The sequence below is a fragment of the Pseudonaja textilis genome, chromosome 12, assembly GCF_049901715.1.
Source record: "Pseudonaja textilis isolate UNSWEBS1 chromosome 12, rPseTex1.2, whole genome shotgun sequence".
Taxonomy (NCBI): Eukaryota; Metazoa; Chordata; class Lepidosauria; order Squamata; family Elapidae; genus Pseudonaja; species Pseudonaja textilis.
Window position 1 is genome coordinate 9,015,151 of NC_142001.1, and position 22,942 is coordinate 9,038,092.

The 22,942-nt window shown below is 43.5% G+C and overlaps 1 protein-coding gene across 1 annotated transcript in view; it reads left to right on the forward strand.

The window, feature by feature from the left end:
* The first annotated feature begins 10,104 nt into the window (after nucleotides 1-10,104).
* SH3BGRL (SH3 domain binding glutamate rich protein like) overlaps nucleotides 10,105-22,942 on the forward strand; it is a 30,023-nt gene continuing 17,185 nt past the window's right edge. The window contains exon 1 of the mRNA XM_026703049.2: nucleotides 10,105-10,343. Within this exon, the coding sequence (XP_026558834.1) occupies nucleotides 10,299-10,343 (45 nt within the window). The 5' untranslated portion in view covers nucleotides 10,105-10,298. The remainder of the gene's footprint in view (nucleotides 10,344-22,942) is intronic.

Here is a 22,942-nt window from a genome sequence, read left to right on the forward strand (position 1 = left end):
AAGTGAACAGAACACACCTAAGGGCAGATACCTTCCATTCCCATTTTCAGCAAGAGTGGACAAACCGGCCAAGAAACTATAGTGGATTTGGCCAGGTGAAATCCAGCTTCCTGCCTGTTGCCCCCAAGATGGGCTGGGCCATTTTAGGAAAAGAGATCTGGAGATGAGGTCTTCTTGTAGGTTGAACAAAATGGGTGGAACACCATGTACCTTCCACGGTTTTGGCACAGTCTGTTACAGAAAGTTAACTGGTATGTTTTGAAAATCAAGGGTTATGGCTTAGCAGCTGTGTAAATCCAGCCTTTCTGACAGAAACTTTAGTGTGAGGTGTCCTTGTTGCTCTCTGAGCTTGGGTTTTTTTAGTGGGTAAGTGTATATTTTAATTTATTTTGAATATATTTTTATTGTTCACATATAAATATATTGAATACAGTGTAATTGGCCATGGCATTCCAATTGCCACAAAGCACCAAATGACTTACAAGAAAGTTATGTGCACTTTAAAGAGCCTGTGAGCCAAGATGCGCCTCCGTCTTATTTCTCTTTGAGTTGATACAGATACAGTTTAACAGAGTTGGAAGGAACCCTGTAAGTCATCCAGTTCAAACCCCCGCTGCCCATGCAGAAGACCCTACCACCATTTCTGACAAATGGCAGCCCAATGTCTTCTTGAAAGTCTCAAGTTATGGTGCTCCCACAACTTCCGAGGACAAGCTGCTCCATCGGTTGATTGTTCTCACTGTCAGAAAATTTCTCCTTATTTCCAGGTTGAATCTCTCCTTGTTCAGTTTCCATCCATTATTCTTTGCCTGGCCTTCGGGTGTCTTGGAACACAGTTTGACCCTTTCCTCTCTGTGGCAGCCCCTCAAATATTGGAAGGCTGGTTCTTCTTTTCACTAGACTAGCCAGGCCCAGTTCCTGCAACTGTTCATCTTATGTTATCCTCCAGTCCCCTAATCATCCTGGTTGCTCTTTGCACTTTTTCTAGAGCCTCAACATCTTTTTTATAGTGTGGTGACCAAAACTGGATGCAGTATTCTAGATGTGATCTTAGAGTGCTATTAGTACCTCATTTGATCTTGATTGTATCCCTCTGTTAATGCAACTTAAGATTGCATTTGGCTTTTTTGGTTGCAGCTGTGCAATTCATGGTTCTGGAGCTTGATATCAATACACAATAAGATTGCACCTTTGGCAACTGTGAGAATGATGCTCATGTTTAACTGGTTGTCCACTAAGACTCCAAGATCCCTCTCACAGTTACTGCTATTCAGCCTGGTTTCACCCAGTCTATATGTGTACTTTTGGTTTTTCTTGCCTAAGTGTAGGATTTTACTTTTCTCTACATTGAATTTCATTTTGTTAGATACGGCCCAGTGTTCTAGTCTGTCAAGATCCATCTGGATCTTGAGCTTATCTCCTTAGGTGTTAGCTATTCCTGCCAGCTTAGTATCATCTGCAGATCTGGTAAGTTCCCCTTCTATTCCCTCATCTAAGTCGTTAATGAAGATATTGAAGAGTACTGGGCCTGAGACAGAACCTTGTGACACCCCACTGCTTACTTCTTTCCATGTAGACTTAGACCCATTAAGGACTACTTGTTGAGTACAGTTTGCCAGCCAGTTGCGAATATAGTGGTGGTGCTATCTATTCCACTTTTTTCTAGCTTACCGAGAAGTTGGCCTTTCTTTAACATCGTGGCTTTACCTTTTACTCTATACCTTTATTTTCAAGTTCCCATCAAGTTTGTAAGTTGCCACCTGTCTATGGTAACATTTTTTATTTTCCCATAATCTTTGTTCTGAAGATATCACTGCTGGCAGACCTGAAATCAATGCATGGTGTGTGTAAAGCAGAATTGGGCTTGGACAAATATTTTTTTTTTCAATCAAAACCCATGGAGTGGCCAGTCTTTTGCCAGGATATATTCTGAATTGATTCAGTTTCATGTTATATAGGTGCTTTGCATAAAGCTTGCTTATTATTCCTGAAAGGTTAATGGAGTGATTATGAGAGTAACATGGTAGAAGTGATACACTATGATTCTAAAAGCAGGGAAAAGCCTCTAAGGTGTTTGTAAGAAGCAACTCCTTAAGGAGCATATTCAGTGTCTTTATTATGTTTAATGCTTTCTATTTTACACTTAGAAATGTAAAGCAAAAAGTTGGGGTAAGTATTTTTCTTCTCTACAGCATTGAAAAAAAAAAGTCAAAATTCAATATTTAAGTGTTTATACACTTCTTTAACTTTAATTTTTTTTATTGCGTTTCTGTTTTATATGCTGTAATAAAATGTTTTCATTTTTGAGTTATTTTACTACACATTTGTACTTAGGATTTTTTAAATGGGCAGGGAAAGAAAAAGGAATTTATTTTCTGCTTTCAAAAGAAGACTTTAACAATGTTGGTCTTGGGTTTCCTTGTTTTTCTCTTCCTCATTCTTTTTTTCCTATTTTATCGTGTCTCATAGATGGGAAACCTTCAGGTAGAGACATTCTTATTTGTATTAATTTTCATAGACATATTAAGTCTTTTCAGGTGGCAAATGTCTTAATAATGTTTAAATAAACAATACATCAAAAAAGCACAGCAATTGAAGCATGGGAGTGGTGGAAATACTTGTATATCCTCTGGTTCCATTCATCCTGCGTGTTCATTCATCAACGTTACAAAGTTTTGTAGATGGCTACAAAACATCTTGCTTTAAAATAAAATAAATCCAACTAGTGAATACCTTGCTCTTCATCACTTCATTTCACTCTGAACTTAATCTAAGCAAAACAAATTCAGCTGACCGAATTATCATCTCCCTAGTAGAGCATCCTTGTTCTTTGTTGTCACAAAGGAGGATAATTTGTTTAACGGCCCTCTTCAAACATCTGCAGCATAAAAGTCTGCAGAGATTCTCAGTCATTCAGGTTCTCCCAAAGGTGCTTTTTCGGGAGGCAACTGGACTCCAACTTTCCTTTGAAGACGTTTTGCTTCTCATCCAAGAAGCTTCTGACAGGATGGTGGGGAATGGAAGGATTTATACTCCTTGCAGACAGCTGGTCATTTGTGTCCTTTTAGAAGGTCGTTGAGGCCACTTGGGGGCTTATCTGTGTCCTCAGGGTCACCTGAGTAGTGCTAAGGGTTCCGGTAGTCTGCAATTCCTCTGGAAATCCATTCCTATGCCCACATCATCCAAAGGGTGTTCATCCCAAATTGCATGCCTAAAAGTCCATGGAGATTCTCGGTCATTCAGGTCCTTGGCTGTCCTAAAGGTGCTTTTTCAGGAGGCAACTAAACTTCCTTGTTTTTTCTTTAAAGACTGATGACTTCAGAGCTGAAGAAGCTTCTTGGATGAGAAGCGAAACACCTTCAAGGAAAAAAAAACAAAAGTCCAGTTGCCTCCTGAAAAAAGCACCTTTGGGATTTGCAGCAGAACAACGATTCTGGGACCAGCCCTTTTGGTCACCTATTATCTTGCAAAGCCAGTTCCTTCTCTCTCTTTTTTTGAGGGCAAAAGAGGATTTCTTGAGCAAACCTAATTTCCTGTTTCTAATTTCCTTGTGGGAGCCAGGTAGCAGTTGACAAAAAGTTTCTTTTACCCTCCCTTTCCCCGCCAGGGCTGAACTTTTCAGTTGTGGTCCGATAGATGGTAGTGAATTTCCCCTGAATCTCCATCTGCCTTTTTGGTGGAAAGAGAAGGGGAGTGTTGGCTGGCTTGATGCAGAGGACAGTGAAGGAACAGGCATTGTTTAGGAAGGGCAGGCCACAAGGGCATGTCACTTTGTAGGGGTAACGGAACAGCTCTTTGAAGCTGGGGTGATTTTCTATGGATTGACTTGCATCTGGGTGTGGTTAGAATAATAGAATAATAACTTCATTGTCCCTTCGAATGTACACTGATCGGCATACATTAAAATGAAATTTTGTTGCGTACAGCTCTCGCCTCCAATATACGCTACATAAATATAACAAAATAGAGAATTATGCATATAGCCACAAATATAAGAGAAACAACACAGTCTACTTCGGATGTATACATGTGCATGGCGAGGAAAAACAAATCTTGTAAGTTTGCCAGACGGATGGCATAAGGAACAAAGCTGTTACAGGATCTGGTAGTCCTGCTAGACATACTTTGAATGCTAGACATACTTTGAAACCTCCTCCCAGAGGGGAGCAACAGAAACAGACCATGAAGTGGGAGTGTGGGGTCTCTAACAATGTTTTGAGCTCTAAGCACAAAGCACTTATAAGCAGTATCCTGAATAACTGGAAGCAAGCTTCCTATAATCATCTCCGCTGTCCTCACTATTCTCTGTGTGGGTTTTCTATCTGAGGCATTGCAGCCACCAAACCAGACAATGATGCAGTTTATTAAGACGCTCTCAATCGTGCCTCTGTAAAAAGTGGCCAGGACAGAAAGAGAAAGATATGGTCGTCTCATCCGACAGGAAATGCAGTAGCTGGTTTGCAGGCTTCACTAAGGATGACGTGTGGTTGCCTTGGGCTCTGGCCCCACCCACTTTGCCTTTAGCTCCACCTCTCTCCCCCACCCCCTACCCCACCCAAGAATGTAGTCCGATTGCTGCAAACATCACTCTTCCCTAACCCATATACCACCTTCTCATCACATTAAATCCAGTGCGATGACCCAGGGTGGGAGACAAAAGCAACAAAGTCATAAAAACAGGTGAAGTCCCTTTAATTCCTTCAACTTGGCTTCCAAGGTCCAATTATCATTGACTGGAGAAAAAACTCCCCCACAAACAGTTGCAAAAAGAAAGAACTTCCATTCAAACTCAAAATACATATAAATTATAAATGGGAAAACAACAACACAAACCACACTGAAGCAATGAATGAGAAAAGGCAGGATAAGGGCTTGAAGACATCCACAGATATCAAAATACACTGGGAAGGACTGCAGAACTCAGATAAGAACTGACAGACTAGAAATATTTTCATGCTTTGCTTCCAGCACTGGCCCATGCGCAGTTTGTCCTTTTAAACAGTCCTCATAGCTGCAGCCCATGAAGGGGATCAAGGCCCTTTCCTCCCCGTAGACCACGCCATTCACGTTTCTCCCTTATCCACTCCTCCCTGCGTGCCCTAGGATGGAGAAGGGATGGGCCTGGGTCTTCCTCTGAATGCCCAGCTGGCCTGTGTCCTTTCCCAGTTTCCTCCACAACTTCCGGAGCCACACTCCCACTCCCTGTCGGCTGTTCCTCCTCTCCCTCGGAGTCAGATTCTAACGGGCATGACACCCAGGAAGCATCTTGTCCAATTGTCGCCAAACTGCCTGACACAATGGAAGAAATATTGCATGCTCTTTATTTGTGGAAGTAAAAGGATCCTTGGTCCGTGAGTCACATGGCTAGAGGGCCAGGTTGCCTATCAAATTCTCCCTCTCATTTTTTCACTCCCCTCTCCCTCTGGTAATACCGTAGGTCTGTGGCAACGGAGATAAAATACAAAAGTCCACCCAGGTTGGAATAGGATTGTGCTTCCTTCCTGTGGTGTTTCATTATTTAAGCCTTAATGCACAATCTTTTGTAAGGTACCAATTGAAGAGTCCTTGTTAATCCACCTCTCAATTGTTAAAATGTTGCTCCACCAGTTGTCATGGCCACTATTTGCCGCTGTCATCCCACAGGGGCTTCTTCAGAGCCAGGTGCTGTGAATCTAAATGAACCAGTACAGCATCGGTGCAACTCCTCTTTTATTGCAAATGAGGTGTAAAGAAAACTTTGGCTACTGGGCAGTTTAAAGTCAAAAGTAAATACCATTTTAAAACTAAGTAAATTAAAACTTTTACTTCGTTTTAAAAGGACGTTTACTTTTGATTTGAAGCGGCTGGATTTATGCATCATCATAAACCCAGATGTGGTGGCTGTGCCATACCTCTTAGTTGCATGTTTTTAAATAAACTGTGGGTTACTTGATGCATAGACGCCACTCGGCTTCCAATAGAAATAGTACTGACACGTTTTGTAGAGATCTGCATTTTTAAAATAAAACAAACAAACAAACAATAGAGCTAGGGTGGCTTGCCTATCCCTTCCCTGCAAAAAATAGTAGGAAAAGAAATGTCTATTGAATTCTAGGTTTCTTGCTGGAACCAGTTAGTCCAGCCATGCTGGCTGGGGAATTCTTGGAGCTTGAAGTCCAGCCATCTTTTAAGTTGCCAAGGTTGAAAAACAAGTGAGGCCGGACACTTTAATTTTCTAGCTAATCCAGCAGGGGGCTCTCTTTAGTTGCAACGCTGCTTATCCACCCAAATTCAAACACTACTTTTTCACCTCCACCGCCATTTTCAAATTTCAGCTCCTTCAGATAGATCAGGGGTCTTCAAACTCGACAACTTTAAGACTTGTGGACTTCCACTCCCAGAATTCCTCCTCCAGTCCTGTTAGCTTGGGAATTCTGGGAGTTGAAGTCCACAAGTCTTAAACCTGCCGAGTTTGAAGACCCTTGAGATAGACGGTCATATTGAAAGTATTAAAAGCTTGTGACATTTTGCAAAAGAAAAAAAGAAAAAAAAACCTCTTGATACTCTGGAGACCATCGGCCATGTCAAGTATCTCGGACTAGACGAATTTGCTCATCTATCTGTCTGTCCATCTATTTTCTACACCACCTTTCTCTGTTAAGTGACTCCGATGGTCAAGAAAAAGAATTCGACCAAGGTTAGCAAAAGCTTAAGAAGCCACTGATGCTTGGGCTTGGCAGAGCAGGCTGCTGGCACATCCCTGGAGGTGCTGCTAGCCATTCTTAAAAAATCCCCATAACGCCCTCTTATGTATTTTATTTTTATTTTTTACTCCAGGGCTTCATGTACTTCATTACATGTCATCTATTTATGTTTGATCCATGACTTACAGCCATGTATTTTCTCAGGGAAGACCATGCAATACTTAAAAGCACATTCACACTTAGTTCGGACCAGCAACATAAATACATACCTAAGTGCTGGCGGGCCGGAAAAACTTATTCAGCAGGTCCTACCTCTCTCAGAATCATACCTTCCAAGCAGTGTTTGGGATTCAATTTTGTTTTTTTACTACCAGTTTGTGGGTGTGGCTTGGTGGGCGTGGCAGGGGAAGGGTACTGTAAAGGCTCCAGTCAGAGGTGGTATTGGCCAGTTCTCCAAATTACTCCAAATTTCCTCTACCGGTTCTCCAGAACTGGTCAGAACCTGCTGAATAACACCCCTGCTTCCAAAAGACATCCTGGGAGGCAGGCAGGATTGGAGCTTACCAACTTTTTTGGGGGGAGGGGGGAGAGAGGTGCTGTTCCAAAAAGAAGGAGCACCATAGGCTCTCAGCTTGGTTGTTTTCTTGCAGACATTTCATGACCAAGCCAGGTAACATCATCAGGGCACCCAAACTAGTTAACACCATCAGGGCATCAGCATTGATGATGTTTCCTGGTTTGGTCATGAAATGTCTTATAATAATAATAATAATAATAATAATAATAATAATAATAATAATAATAATAATAATAATAATAATAATAATAATAATACCTCATCAATCCTGAACTATATTCACTTCTATCAGGAGCAGTAACAGAAGGGAGACACACTTTCTGGGTTCTGCCAGATGTTGGGACCTGCCCATCTAGGAAAATGGAGAAAGTGATTATCACTACTACCAGGAACCCTCAAGGTTTCCTAAAACAATCCTGACCTTATGCCCTACTTGCCTTTCTTTGTAGAATTCCTACAATCCACTGAGACTGTAAGGTAGGTTATTTGTACCTGCTTATTGATACCTAAGCCCAGTGGTAGGATTCTTTTTTTTTTTTTTACTACCGGTTCTGCAGGTGTGGCTTGGTGGGCGTGGCAGGGGAAGGATGTACTGTAAAATCTCCATTCCTTCTCCACCCCACTAACCTGCTTTCCAGCTCCATTCTCCTGTGCAGGGCAACCAAAGGAGACCCAGCCGATCAGCTGGGACTCAATGGGAGGCAGAGAATAGATGGGGTTGGTGGGGCCAGTCAGAGGCGGGATTTGCTGGTTCTCTGAACTACTCAAAGTTTCTGCTACCGGTTCTCCAGAACTGGTCAGAACCTGCTGAAGACCACCTCTGCCTAAGCCATGTTTTTTTTTCCACCTTGCTTTCCAGCTTTATGCAATATCCTAACCGAGTGTTTGTCCATCGTTTAAAACTTTAAGCAAGACTTCAATTCTGGGCATTGAAGTGCACACATCTGCCACGGTTGAGAAACATTGCCCCAAACTACGAACACACAGACTGGGTTTGCGCAACGTGCGATGGGATTGGCTACTTTGTGTGTTCTGCAAATGGAGCTGTAGAGAAATAGATGGGAGACAGAAGTTGCTTCCTTTTGTGGAAATAAAACAAAACCACAGGGAGTGAAGGAATGTCTCTTGGGATTACAATACACCAATTCTTGGTGACATCAAATTGTTCACTGACCAAAAGGCTGAAGATCCAGAAATGGAGCATGTGCTCTAGTGCAGCGTTTCTCAACCTTTAGACCACTTTTAAGTTGTGTGCACACAACTCATGTTGGCTGTGGAATTCTGGGAGTTGAAGTCCGCATATCTTAAAATGGCTAAGGTTGAGACACATTGCCCTGTTGGTCTCTTGCAAAGGAGTAAGCAACTGAGAAGCCATAAATTTGCAGAAAATGTGATACCCTACACCTGCAAGCAATGCAAAAATCGGAACGCTGCAGATGATAGGTTTTAAAATTTTAAAAACTTTTTAAAATTAAATTTATATGCCGCCCACTGTCTGAAGCAATTTAGTTAACTATTATTTGTAGAGCAAGCCAATTTGTGTTCATACCATGCAGTAAAACCCACAATTACTGTACATGCAGCACTTTAAACCAATTTCAAACATCTCATTTTGGATGTACTGAATTCTATGAATCATACCTCCGGATGAAGTACATGCCTGGGGTGCCATCTTATGTGTGCAGTTTGTTGGACAGCACACACTTGATTTTACATGCTCTGAACAAAATACAAAACAAACTACATTAGTCCGGTATGCCAATCCAGACAAAGTTAACTTACTTCTTAAAATGTGGTCCTAGGACCATCGGGGTGCCCTAAGAACCTCTCAGGCCACCTCAAAATCAAAATTACTTTCCAGGCTCTGTTGCAAATAATGCAGCATTAAAATTCCTGCAGACAATCATCACTAGTGGCAGCAAAATCGTTCCATTTTATTATTTTAATATGATAAATATTGACCGATAGACCATATACAAAGTAAAGCTCTTGGGGGATGGGGTCCCCTATAATTTTCCAAAGGGGGAAGCAAAAAGTTCAGCAAACACTGATTTTAACCCCAAAGCTCAAATTCAACTAGGCTTCGATTAGGCAAAGCCACAATAAACCAGGTTTATTGGAGCATTTGGAGCATATATTTGGAGCATTTTGTCCTTGTAAGCTTGTCTCCCTCCTTCTCCCCTCTCCTCCCCCCCACCTCTCTGTATATGTGTGTGTGTGTGTATATATACACACACACACATATCTCCCTATCCCTATCTCTGGAGATTTTAAAGATGAAATTGGACAACCGTCTGTCTGGAATGGTCTAAGGTCTCCTGCTTAAGCAGCGGGGGTTGGACTAGAAGACCTCCAAGGACCTTTCCAACTTTGTTGTTCTGTTTAGTCCAGCCCTTTCCCCAGCCAGGTGCCAACGGGGATGTTAATTCCAGAAGATGGGAATTGCAGCCTGGCAGGGCGGTTGGCTTGGTTCTCGGCCTGAAAGGGGGCAGGGTTGGACTAGAAGACCTCTAAGGTCCCTTCCAACCTTGTCGTTCGGTTCTGTTGAGTCCAGCCCTTTCCCCAGCCTGGTTGTGTGAACGGGGGTGTGGGGGGGGTGGGGAGATGCTAAGATTGGGAGTTGCAACCTGGCGCATCTCTCCAAAGGCGGGGCCGGCTGGCTTGGCTCTCGGCCTGGAAAGAGGCTGGGGTTGGAGCGCTGGCGAAGCGAATCCCTCCCTCTATCCCATCCACCGTCTCCGCGGGTTTACTCCGGATCGCAGCCCCCGCTCCCTTTACGGGGGCTTCCTCCGCCCCGCCTTTTGCCACGGCGCGTTTAGCAGACGTGCTCCGCCCGAATCTTCCGGGCTGGGCAGATTGAGAGAGAGAAAGAGAGAGAGAGAGAGAGAAAGAGGCAGCGCGCGAGGCTCAGGAGGTGGAGCGCTCGGCCCGCTGGACCTCGCCCGGTTCTGCTCCGGTTCTCCAGCCTCCCACACCCCCACACCCCACCGTCGCTTGGCCTGACTGGCGAAGGAAGCGCCCTTGCTGGGTCTCCCAGGATGGTGATCAAAGTCTACATCGCCTCTTCCTCCGGCTCCACCAAGGTAAGGGGGACGCCGCCCCCGCCGCTGCTCCCAAACTTTCTTCGCCTTTGTTCCGGAGGAAAGTTGCAACCGCAGCCCCCTCCCCCGCCCAGCCCCCTCCCCGTAGAGAGAGAAGGCCCCTCCCCCGTGGAAAGAGCCCCCTTCCTCCCTTCCCCCCTTTGCACCGACCCCTCCTCCCAATCCCCCAAATGAGAGCAGGGCTCAAGGTGAGCGAGGCTGGTGCTTTGTGGCTGCAGCCCCTTCACCTGGGACCTAATTCTCCCCCCCACTCCCCACCTTGTGGCAGAGGGTTTCTGGGTTTGGGGCCATGGAGAAAAAACGTGCATGGTCAATTCCCATGCATTGGAATGGAACCGGGAGACTATGAGGGTAAAATGAATACAGGCTTGTCTTGCTAATTGAAGATAGTAGGTGGTGCTTAGGATGTGGCTGTGGCCTCTTCGTTTCCATGAGCAGGCTGGATGGCTGGTCTCCTCTGTAGTAAGGCCCACCTGGTCAGGGCAGTTTACTCCTGGATAAATAAGAATGGCTTTGTGCCTTAGTTTCCCCCTCTGGATATAAACAGTCCAGTATATCTTCCTTGGATTGATGTCCTTTCCTGCTCAGGGCTGGACCGCAACCATTTTCCGTCTCCTAGGTCCTTGCTTGAGGCTTCACAACTGTGTGCAACCCTTTTTTTAATTTAGAGAAAGCTTTGATCTAAACTAGCTTTCTGCTTGTCTGGAGAGCATCTGCCTCTGAAGATGTTCAGATTCTTTTTCTGTGCAAGAATTCTGTTTTTTTTTTTTTTTCTTAGTGCCTTCTGGGCTCGGGTTGGTATTGCTATTGCTACATAAGAGCAGTAGTGGTTAGAATAGAGTGTTTCAGGCTAATTCTACCGGCTACCCGCAGTTCAGTCCTGACCAGCTCAAACTTGACTCAGCCTCCCATCCTTCTGAGGTGGTAAAATGAGGACCCAGATTGGTTTGGGGGCAATATGGTGACTCTAAACTGCTTAGAGAAGGCTGTATATATATACCACAAGTTTGCCTGGGAGGAATCAAGTTGCCAGCTTGTCATTTTCCTTGTTTGCACATTCACCTTAAAAAAAAAAAAGATTACTAACCAGAGATTATCTTAAACAATAAGCATCCATTTAATCCACTTAGCACCCTGCTTTCACCATTCCAAGCAAAGGTCCTGCTGTTTGAAACACAAAACTCCGGTTTTTGTTTTGATTCAAAGGTTTGGTGCCCCCACCTCCCACCCTGAGTTGCTTTGCTGTTTGTTCCAAATTTTATTTTCACTTCGGGGTTTTCCCCAAGCATCCTGTCCCGCAGACTGGAGCGTTTTACAGATTTCTTACCTTTCCATTCTGTGTTTTCATCCAAAACGCCTCAGCTATAATTCAGTGAGTGCATTAAGTGAGATCTCTGTGACTCAGCATTGATGAGGGACTTGCAAAGCTAGGGAAAGACCGAGGACTATTTCCCGAAATGCACAGGGCTGACCAAAATATTGCATTGAGGGTGATGTACTTAGGGGAGTGGGACGCGATGGCTCCGTGGCTAAGACGCTGAGCTCATCAATCAGAAAGGTCGGCAGCTCGGCAGTTTGAATCCCTAGCGCCTCATAATGGAGTGAGCTCCCGTTACTTGTTCCAGCTTCTGCCAACCTAGCAGTTCGAAAGCACGTAAAAAATGACAGTAGAAAAATAGGGACCACTTTGGTTGGAAGGTCACAGCGTTCTGTGCACCTTTGGCATTTAGTCAAGCTGGCCACATGACCACGGAGACATCTTCGGACAGCGCTGGCTCTCTTTGGCTTTGTAACGGAGATGAGCACCACCCTCTAGAGCCAGGAACAACTAGCATGTATGTGCGAGGGGAACCTTTACCTTTTACTTAGGGGAGATCTTGATGCAGAAGCTCTGCTTGGTCATCAGACTTACTGAGTTGGTATTTGTCAATTGTCTGACTCACCTGATCTATCTCTCGGGGTCAGTAAGAGTAAGGTTATGTGTGAATGACCTTGGGAGACAGGGGAGAGAGCTGCAGACTAGACAAGCAGCAAGCAAAAGACGCCCCCGGCCCACAGAAGGGGGAGAAGGCGTGCAAAACATTTCAGAAAAGACCCTCACTGGTTTCCTGGAGAGTAAAAGGAAGGGAGGGAGAAGTAAATTCAGTCTTGCAAGAATCTGTTAATGTTACACTTAATAAAGATTAAAGTTAGCACTCCTGTTTGTGCTTCTTGTCTAGACCATCTGGGCAGGGCTATCGCCGCTAAGAAAATAAAGTGAGGAAAACCTTTGCAAAATCCCCGGTTCTTACGCTTTAAAGAAAGCAATTGTGTGTTGTTATTGGACGGACGTTTTAAAGGCCAACTGAAAATGGCAAATCAGCACCACCATGTTCTCACTTGAGAAACAAGCCTTAAAATGAATCTTGGGAGCTGCTTAATACTTTCTGGAGTCAATCGTTTTGAGTCACTTGGCCTCCTCTTGCGTTGGTGACCTTTTCCAAGTAGGGGGTTGACTCTTAAAAGTTCACATGGAAAACTCTTATTGAGCTGCAGCTTAGCTGAAGGCCTTGCGGAGGACTGAACTCACTGATGGGATTCAGCCAGTTCGCACCACTTCAGGAGAACCGGTTGTTAACTTTCTGAGCAGTTTGGAGAACTGTTTGTTGAAAGAAATCATTAGGCAGGCAGAGAACTGGTTGTTAAATTATTAGAATCTCACCACGGTCTGAATTCCCAGAGGCTAACCTTTGCTCCAGGAAACCAACATAAAGGCCTTCGTGCTGAGTTTCTCTTTGTGCAGAATTACACTCTTATTAGGTTCAACACACGGAGTAGTATGCCGATGGATGTGTGCATGTGTGAATGTATCATGGGTGCTCTTACGAGTGGAGGGTTAGTGGAGAGACATCAGTGCTACTGCTTTAAAATGTAACCTGTTTGGGGCAAAGCCTATAATAACAAAAAACTGTTTTTAAGCCAGGAGGAGACAATGGTATAGGCCAGGGCTCTCCAACAAGAGGTGGTATTCAGCCGGTTCTGGAGAACTGGTAGCAGAAATTTTGAGTAGTTCGGAGAACCGGCAAAGACCGCCTCTGACTGGCCCCACCAACACCATCTCTTTTCTGCCTCCCATCAAGTCCCAGCTGATCGGCTGGGTCTTCTTTGGTTGCCCTGCCCAGGAGAATGGAGCTGGAAAGCAGGTTAGTGGGGTGGGGAGAGAATTGGGATTTTGCAGTATCCTTCCCCTGCCACGCCCACCAAGCCACTCACCAAGCCACGCCCTCAGAACCGGTAGTAAAAAATTTGAATCCCACCACTGGTCTCCAACCTTGGCAACTTGAAGACTTGTGGACTTCAATTCCCAGTGTTCCTCAGCCAGAAAAGCTATAATGCTTACTTGTATTATATATTTTTCTTTCTCTCCTCTTCAATTGATCACCATTCTGGGGCCAGTGTACACGAGCATATTTGTTTCCCTCTTTGGGAAGTGACCCATAGGGTCATTAAATGAATCCAGTTTCCCTCTCTTTGACTTCGCTTGTCGGAAGCCAATGGGAAAAGTTGGAAATGTGATGATCACATGGTCCTGGCTGCAACCATCATAAATAGAGGCTGGCTGTCAAGGGCCCCAGTTTTGATCGTGTGGCCATAGGGACGCGGCAGTGGTTGTAACTCTGAGAACCAGTCATAAGTCCCCTTTTTCTTTAGTGCTGTTTTTAACTTTGAATGGTTGTGACTCAAGGGCTATCTAGAAGAGCCTGCAAATGGAATGGAACAGGACAACTGGCCCCAACTCGCTGCAGCCAACTCTCCAGGACAATTTAACAATTCTATGTAATGATTTAAAATAAAATAAAAAACATTTTATTTAATGTTTGCCATTCACATTTCATTCTGAGAGCCACGGTGGCGCAGTGGTTGAGTGCAGTACTGCAGGCAACTTCTGCCCGCTTGCCGGCTGCCTGCAATTTGGCAGTTCAAATCTCACCAGGCTCAAGGTTGGCTCAGCCTTCCATCCTTCTGAGGTGGGTCAAATGAGGACCCAGATTGTTGGGAGCAAGAGGCTGACTCTGTAAACCGCTTAGAGACGTCTGTAAAGCACTGTAAAGCGGTATATAAATCTAAGTGGTATTGCTATTGCTGCATAAGAGCTGTAGTGGTATAGTGGTTAGAATACAGTGTTGCAGGCTAATTCTACCGGCTACCAGCAGTTCAATCCTGACCAGCTCAAGGTTGACTCAGCCTTCCATCCTTCTGAGGTGGTAAAATGAGGACCCAGATTGGTTTTGGGGCAATATGGTGACTCTAAACTGCTTAGAGAAGGCTGTATAAGCACGGTGAAGCGGTATATAGGTCTATGTGCTATTGCTATTCTGTCTCTCCTTTTGCACCCTATCTTTAATGTTTTTATTCCCCCATTTCTTTGATATTAATCAAACTCTTGTCCCACAGTGAATTGTCCTGTGGCAAGTTAGCCGTAGCGATTTGTCTCATAGCAAGTTGACTGCAATGAATTGTCCTAAACCCAAAATGAACGCGTGCCGAGGTTCCAGTTAGTGCAGATCTTCCTATTATTAGCCTGTAGAAGTCTGATTTTTCCCTTCTTTTCTGCAGAGACTGGCTCGGCCAGTCCTAGGTATTGCCTAGAAAAGAACATCATAAGAGTCACTTACAGGCTGGATTCACACCCATCTGTTTCCTAGGGCCTCGGTGTGTTATATGAACTCAAGCATCATGGTTTGTGTACAGCGTGATTCATCGTTGACTGCAGGTCTGGATGGTTGGGGATCAAACTGAATATTTTTTGAGGACTGGAAATGTGCAGATGAGGCCTGAATGTCCAGTTTTCCTGATGTTAAGATTCTTTTCTCGGTTCTTTTAAATGTTGCTTTTAGCTTTATTTTAGGCCTCGTACTAGTGGTTTTCAACCCAACCATTCATCTAGTGACCATTAAAAGGTATTTATTTCTGGGAACAATTTTAAAGGGAGGGTAAAAAGACCAGTGGGTGAGATCAAGTGTAGTTGAAATGGTTAAGGGTCCAGATTAGCAACTTTTAGAAAGACGTTGAGTTCTAGACCTGCCTTGAGCACAAAGCCAGTTGGGTGATCTTGGGTCGGTCACTCACTCTCAGCCCTAGGAGGGAGTCAATGACAAGCCATTTCCCCACCCCCACCCCAAAAAAACCATTGCCAAGAAAAACTGCAGGACTTGTTCAGACAGTCACTAAGAATAAGACATGATTCAACAGAAGGTGGAGGAAAGGCTTAATCCAAGAGTTACCAACTGTTTAAGAGGTTTCCAGGTCTCTGGTTTGCTAATTATATGTTGAAAGTTCCTGCTTCGTATGTTTTTGGTTGTATAAGTGAGTTTGGATTTGTGCACGTTGTAGTGAAAGTGGTTGTGCATTGCTAAGTGGCTAAAATCTGCCTTGAGCCTGCCTTTTAATGACCATACAAGACAGGAAATCTAATCACGGCACTACTGGATAGCATGAAAGTCTATGTGAGGATGGATGTCATCTTTAAAAGGATGGGTTAGATTTGTATAATAAGTTATAATTGGCAACATCTGTTGTTCCAAACCAAGCTGGAAAATTCAACTGAAAAAAAAAAAAAAACCATAGCGAGCAGTCTTTAGGGAGACATAATTCTTTAATTCTGTGGTTTCCGGACCAGCTTCACCAAGCAGACTTTCTGAGAACCACCTTAAAAACATGAACTTGTAAATTGTTACTGTAGGAAGACTCAGAATCAGTGGCGTTTTAATGGCACAAACAAGTGGAAAGAAACATTTGTGTTTCAACCAAACAGCTGCTAGAACGTCAACGAAAGGAAATGGGTGAAAGGTGAATGAAGCTAGCTGGAATATCTTACAGAGGGTCTTTTGGTCATCCTAAGGACTAGCACAGGGGTCGCCAACCTTTTGGACCTCAGGGACCACCAAACTCATAATTTTAAATCCCAGGAACCACTAACTGGTTCTGTGGGTGTGGCCTAAGTTGTGGGTGTGGCTTGGTGGTCATGTGACTGGCTGGGCATGGCTTGTATGTAAATATTATAAATATATAAATATTGATTTATTTATTTTTTCAAAAAAGAGCAATTTTTACCCAAAATCAGGCAAAGCAGGCAGGCAGATTGAGTTGCTCACAGAATCACAGATTCATTCAGAGATCTGTCTATCTGCCATCGGCTAGGTCAGTCTGTCGCATAAAATTTGCTTGCAGGCAAACTCACAGAAATTAACTCACAACACACCATGTATGTAAATATTGAATTTTTTTTACTTAAAAAAGAGCAATTTTTACCCAAAATCAGGCAAAGCAGGCAGGCAGATTGAGTTGCTCACAGAATCACAGATTCATTCAGAGATCTGTCTATCTGCCATTGGCTAGGTCAGTCTGTCACATAAAATTTGCTTGCCATGTGTCTGCACTGAATAATAGAACCTTCAGTCCTAAGGGAGGTTCGGCTGTGCTTAAAAGCAGAGCCAAAGATCTAAAGACCAGCTAGAAAGCAAGAAATCCAACCATTTCCTGCTTCCTTGCTAATCTAAATGTCCTGGCACAGCAGAACAGCTGATGGTCGGAAAAAGGAAAAACAGCAATTTAATAGACAAGTTTGCTGGGTAAGGAGTGAGTGGGCAGGGAGGATTCCTGAGAGCTATGTGGGTGGTGCAGCCTTGTGTTTCTGCACACCCTGGATTAATTGCTTTGGGTGGGGTGCTCTGGGGGTGAGATTTCTCTGTGGCCCACCAAAATTTTCTCGGGGCCCACCAGTGGGCCGTGCCCTACCGGTTGGCGACTGCTGGACTAGCAAGTTAATTTTTAACTGCAGAAAAAACAATCACTACCAACCTGCCTTCAATCGAGGACCTGTATACTGCATGAGTTAAAAAGAAAATATCTACAGACCCCTCACATCCTGGACATAAACTGTTTCAATTCCTTCCCTCAAAAGGATGCTAGAGAGCACTGCATACCAGAACAACTAGACACAAGGACAGTTTTTTTCCCAAACACCATCACTCTTCTAAACAAATAATTTCCTCAACACTGTTCAACTATTACACAGTCTGCACTACTATCACTATTAATCTTCTCATCACTCCTTATCACCCATCCCTTCCCACTTGTGACTGTATGACTGTAACTTTGTCAGATGTATCCTTACGATTTATATGGACTGTTTCCTAGTATGATTTGATTGCTTATTGTACCCTATGACTATCATTAAGTGTTGTACCTGATGATTCTTGACGAATGTATCTTTTCTTTTATGTATACTGGGAATATTTACACCAAGACAAATTCCTTGTGTGTCCAATCACACTTGGCCAATAAAGCTATTCTATTCTATTCTATTCTATTCTATTCTATTCTATTCTATTCTATTCTATTCTATTCTATGACATGGGACAACCAAGGCTTCTGTAGTTATGCCAGTTTTAATTTCTGAATGGGATATTGGTTGAATGGAAGCTCCGTTGCCAAAAAAAAATAAAAAATGATTCATTTTGAATGATTCTGGCTGTTGATCTTTGAACTGTGGTTGGCAAGTGTGAGTTGTTTAAATGCCTTTAAAAATAATAGAGGAAAAATGTGAATCAAACAGTTTTAGGGACGTTCAGCAGAGCTCAGCAGGCCAGCTATGGCTCTTCCCACCCCTCTTCTCAGTTTCCTTGCTGAACCTTTAGCAGTTAATGGGTAACCATGTTAGTTGCTGCTGCTGCCGCCCTCCAGCCACTGGAGAGGTTGCCTCTGTGTTTATTTTGGACTATACAAAAGCCATTTTCAGAGCTGTAAAAGTCAAACATTGTTTGGCTGGTTTCATAGCCTGCCAAGAAGCTGGGTCTTTCCTACTGAAAGGCAGTAATTGGGTGGCCTCTGGAATCACTGCTGGCCTGCTGCTTTCTGAAGGAGCTCAAACTACGACCATAAGGCATTCTTTTCGGATTTTCATCACGTTGCTTTTTCGCTGGGTGCGTTGCCAACTGAAGTTAGTGGCTGGCATCCAATTCCCCCCCTCCCCCCAACTCACATTTTCACATTGATTCTGTTCAAAGGAGGTTTCAGTTTTAGCAAACGGGAGCTGCAGTCCTCAAGAGAGATAAATATCAGGCTTGTATCAGAGTAGGTCTAAAACGGGGACGTCGCTTTTGGTGCCTGCAGAGTTAGGATTGACGGGTTTCCAGATCTTAACGTTACAGGCTTTGGTGTGAAACGAGTCATGGCACTGAAAATCCTACAGGAGAAAGCTGAAATTTTCAGGGGCTGCCACAGAGACGAGGGGGTCAAGCTCTTTTCCAAAGCACCTGAAGGCCAGACAAGGAAGAATGGATGGAAACTGATCAAGGAGAGATTCAACCTGGAAATAAGGAGGAATTTTCTGACAGTGAGAACAATCAACCCATGGAGCAGAAGTTGCCTTCGGAAGTTGTGGGAGCTTCATCCCTGGAAGCTTTCGAGAAGATTTGGTTGTTTTCTTGCAGAATGCAGATTTTCGTTACTCAAGTAACATCATCAGCGCTAGTGAGAGTTTATATACAGCAGATTTCAAGATTTGACATTAAATCAAGAAAGATTTCAGCCACAAGAGTGGTCAATGCCGGAATACACTACCTGGCTCTGTGGTTTCTTCCCCAAACCCCAAAAACTTTAACCTTAGACAGTCCACTACTCAATTTATTCAAGAGAATTAAATATAGCATCCACCTTCAAAAATAATACACATTTGATTAGCAGTTCTAGGAGAGTAAATCTGGAATGCAAAAGAGTAAACCTACAGAGCTTCCTAACTTTTTTACTGAGATCAAAAAATGTATAATCTGCTTTGGTTTGGCAGCTATATTTGTTGTTTATTCTTGCTGTGACTGCCAAAATGGGTGGCTTCAACATTTTTAGACTCTCCCCCCCGCCCTGCCCTCTCCTCTCTCCTCTCAGCCCTCTCTCTCTCTCTCTCTCCTCTCTTTCTCTCACTCCCCTCTCTTTTTCTCTCTTTTTCTCTCCCCCCCTCTCTCTCCCTGTCTCCCTCCCTGTCTCCCTCCTCTACATTTCTATCTCTATGTCTGTCTGTCTGTCTGTCTGTCTCTCTCTCTCTCTCTCTCTCTCTCTCTCTCTCTCTGTCTGTGTTTTTGTGGAGGAGAGTAAGTAGGAGGTAAGCAGCAGAATAAACTTGCTAAATTTTGCAGAGCTTTAAAATACCCTTTTGCTCCTTAAAACCCATTCCCAAAAACTAGACATTTGTTCTGGGTTTGTGGATTGTAAAGGCCATTTGCTCGTGTTTCTGCATGCACTAAATGCATTTGGGATCTAATCCTAGATTTAGACTCTCACCCAGCTGTGACTTTTTGTGGATGACATTGGAAAAACAACATTTTCTCTTTGCTCTGATTTATTATTTCCAGAACTCACACTGGTAGCAATCTCCATCACAGGATTATGGAGATTTTAAAAAAAAGATACAAAGAAACCCATGTAGAGATTTTTATAAACAAGTAGCAGAATTCCATGATAGTATTTTGCGCTACAGTGACTCATACAAACACCCATATGCACAGACATAGATCAACAGATTTGAGAACAGTTGGGAGTATTGTTTTAAATTGTCAGCCCTACTCAGAAGGGTGGGAGGCAATCAATGTGCTTTGTTTACAGGGAAATATGTTACCTACACATATCGTTCAAGTAAACTTGAAGAAAGATCGCAATATTTTCTTCAAATAAATGTCCCGTACAAACTGGTTGCACTGCTGCTAAAGGATTTTTCCTTAGTCTGGTGTCTGGTTAAGGTGCATAAAACTGCCATTTTGGAGGCCATTTCAGACATCTTCAGAATGCTCCCTAATTTTTTCACGTTTCTAGATTTCCTTCTGTTTTTCAAATTTCAACTGCTTCAAGCTTCACCCTGTCTTACGAGCTGTAAAATTCATGGCCTAAAACTTGAATTATATACTGTTGGCTTCTCAGTCCACCACTGCTGGCTTGTCAGCCTTCCTGGTGTTTGCAGCTTGAAACTATGTCAAATGGGAGGCCCATTTGAGCAAATCCAGCTGCCGTTAGTTTATACCGTCGTGTCAAGTTGTCAGAAGCAGAGCGATTTTTCAGTCTAGGTGGCTGGGATGGCGCAAGGTTCTTTTCTCCATTTCTTTTCTTTCCTGCCCTTGAAGTCAGTAAAAGGTTATTTTCAGAGCTTCCTGGAGAAATGTTAGGAGTTTTCCTAATGCCTACCGGAGAAATAGGAATCCCCGTAATGTTTTAATAGATCCTTGGCTTTTCTCATTTATGATCCTTGGCTCTGCTCTGCGAAATTCAGGCCTGGGAATAATAAATAGCCTTGTATGCCGAGATTGCGATTCAGATGTGAAAAAACGGAAGGATGCTTTGATTCCCACAATGGATGACGAATGGCTGCAAAAGTGAATGGAGTTAGCAGAAATGGCCACATTGGCTGCCTGGATTACAAAAAAAAATAACCCACAGCTAATTTTGTTTCTACTTGGAAACTGCTTTTGGACTTTGTCCTTGTGGTGGGAAAAAAAATATATGAAAACTTTGACTTCGGATTTTGCTAGTTAGATATGTGTGATGTTATAGAAATGGCTAGTACATATTATTATTTTATAAAAGTAAAAGGCTGAGGTCGTAATTTATTGCCTTACTCTACAGCATTAAAATGAGTCAGAAGTCAATGTTTTTTTTCCCCCGTTTTCCTTCTGCCCTGCGCTTTTTTCTCTTCCCCTTTTCCCTCTCTATTTTTGCCTTAACTTTATTTTTCTTCGCATGTTTTGTATTTTGTTAAACCAATAAAATTTTTCTTGGAAGAAATATCCACCTGGTTCAGTTCCAAGCTGGGAGAAAGGCACTGGAAACACAAATGGAGGCTGGAGGCTGATTGGAAAAACGGTTTAAGGATGAAGCAGAACCACATAGGTTTATGCTTCTGGGCAGCTGACCACATGGAGTTGAGAGTGAGGGGTTTCTAATATTTTCTGTTGGGCTTTGGACTTGAACTTTCTGTTCCTGTGCAAGAACATGTATTCTATTGGCTGTTGTCAGACTCCTATGGGGCCATGTACGAGTCCTAGGAGTTTGTCTGAGCTAAGTTTGGTTGAAGTTTGGTCTGCTGATGCAATGAAGGGGCTTGTTGGGCAATACCTATTGCGGCTGAGGGCTAATCCTACCTTTGTTCGGACCTTGATGCAGGGAATTTTTGCCTATGAATAGAGCTACCTAGATCTCAGTAAGCTCTTTATCTCTTAAGTGCTGACATCTGCTGAGGGCCATCAAGAAAGGTGGGGCCTGCTTTCTATCTCCAAGAGCATGTTTCTTGATTTCTCATCCAGAGAAATATAATATTCTGCCTTTTTAAATATTTCCTAAAATATTTCATTCTTCTTGGAGAGGGGTAGATGCTAATACCAGTGGTGGTATTCTACCGGTTTGGCCTGGTTCGGGTGAACCGGTAGTTAAAAATGCTACCGTTTGGGCAAACCGGTAGTTAAAAAACAGTTAGTGGTTTGGCCAAATTGGTATTTCTTTCTTTCTTTTTTTCCTCCCGATGATTAGCTGTTTTGACAAAGCTGTGCTGAAATCCCCCTTGCTGTCTTATTCCTTGGCCTGGAGGCTTCCTTGAGGCCCAGGAGGCCATAAAAACAGAGCGTGGGGGGGTGCTGCAAAAAAGGCCACACACCCCCGGTCCCATGGCCATGCCCACATAGCCACGCCCACAGAACCAGTAGTAAAAATATTTGCATCCCTCCCCTGGTGCTAACTTTCTACAACTTGTAATCTCCAATTTGGATGTGAAGTGCAACCTGCTGGCACCTTAGAAGAGCTAATGGGTGAATTTGGGCCAGGCCCAGTAGTGGGGTTCAAATTTTTTTACTACCGGTTCTGTAGGCGTGGCTTGGTGGAGATGGCTTGGTGGGCATGGCAGGGGAAGGTTACTGCAAAATCTCCAATCAGAGGTGGTATTTGCCAGTTCTCCAAACTACTCAAAATTTCTGCTACCAGTTCTCCAGAACTGGTCAGAACGTGCTGAATACCACCTTGGGCCAGGCCAGTTCAAAGTAAAAGTGGCAGTTGACATGAAGAGATGTTCCTCCAAAAAGAAACAGCCCTTGTTTAGTGACCAAACTTGACACTGGAAACTTAACTCATTAAATGAAGCAGTCTCTTAATTAAAAAAAAAATGAAGCAGAGAACCCAGAGTGCATTCGTGGAAAGGCCTGGAGCATAATGATTTTTGTTGATAAATAATTGTCTCTTGTCTGCATAAGGATTACTTGAGAAATTAAAGAGATGTTTTATCTCTCTTGTGCGTTGTGTTTTATATTTCCTGCCTTCTGAAGGAAGCCTTATATGTTGTTGGAACGGCTCAGTTGATGGATGCACAGATTTGACAGAGCTTTTCCAGGCTGCTTCATTTGCCAAATTAGTACTGAACAGTATCAACAGTATCAAAGCAGAAATATCCTGATTGCCTTTTCTGGATCTGGATACAGCCTTTGAATAAATTCTGTGTCCAATTTGAGAAGAGATGCTGTTTTAGAAGACACACCCCCAATATCCATCTCTGCAGATGTTATGTTCTCCCC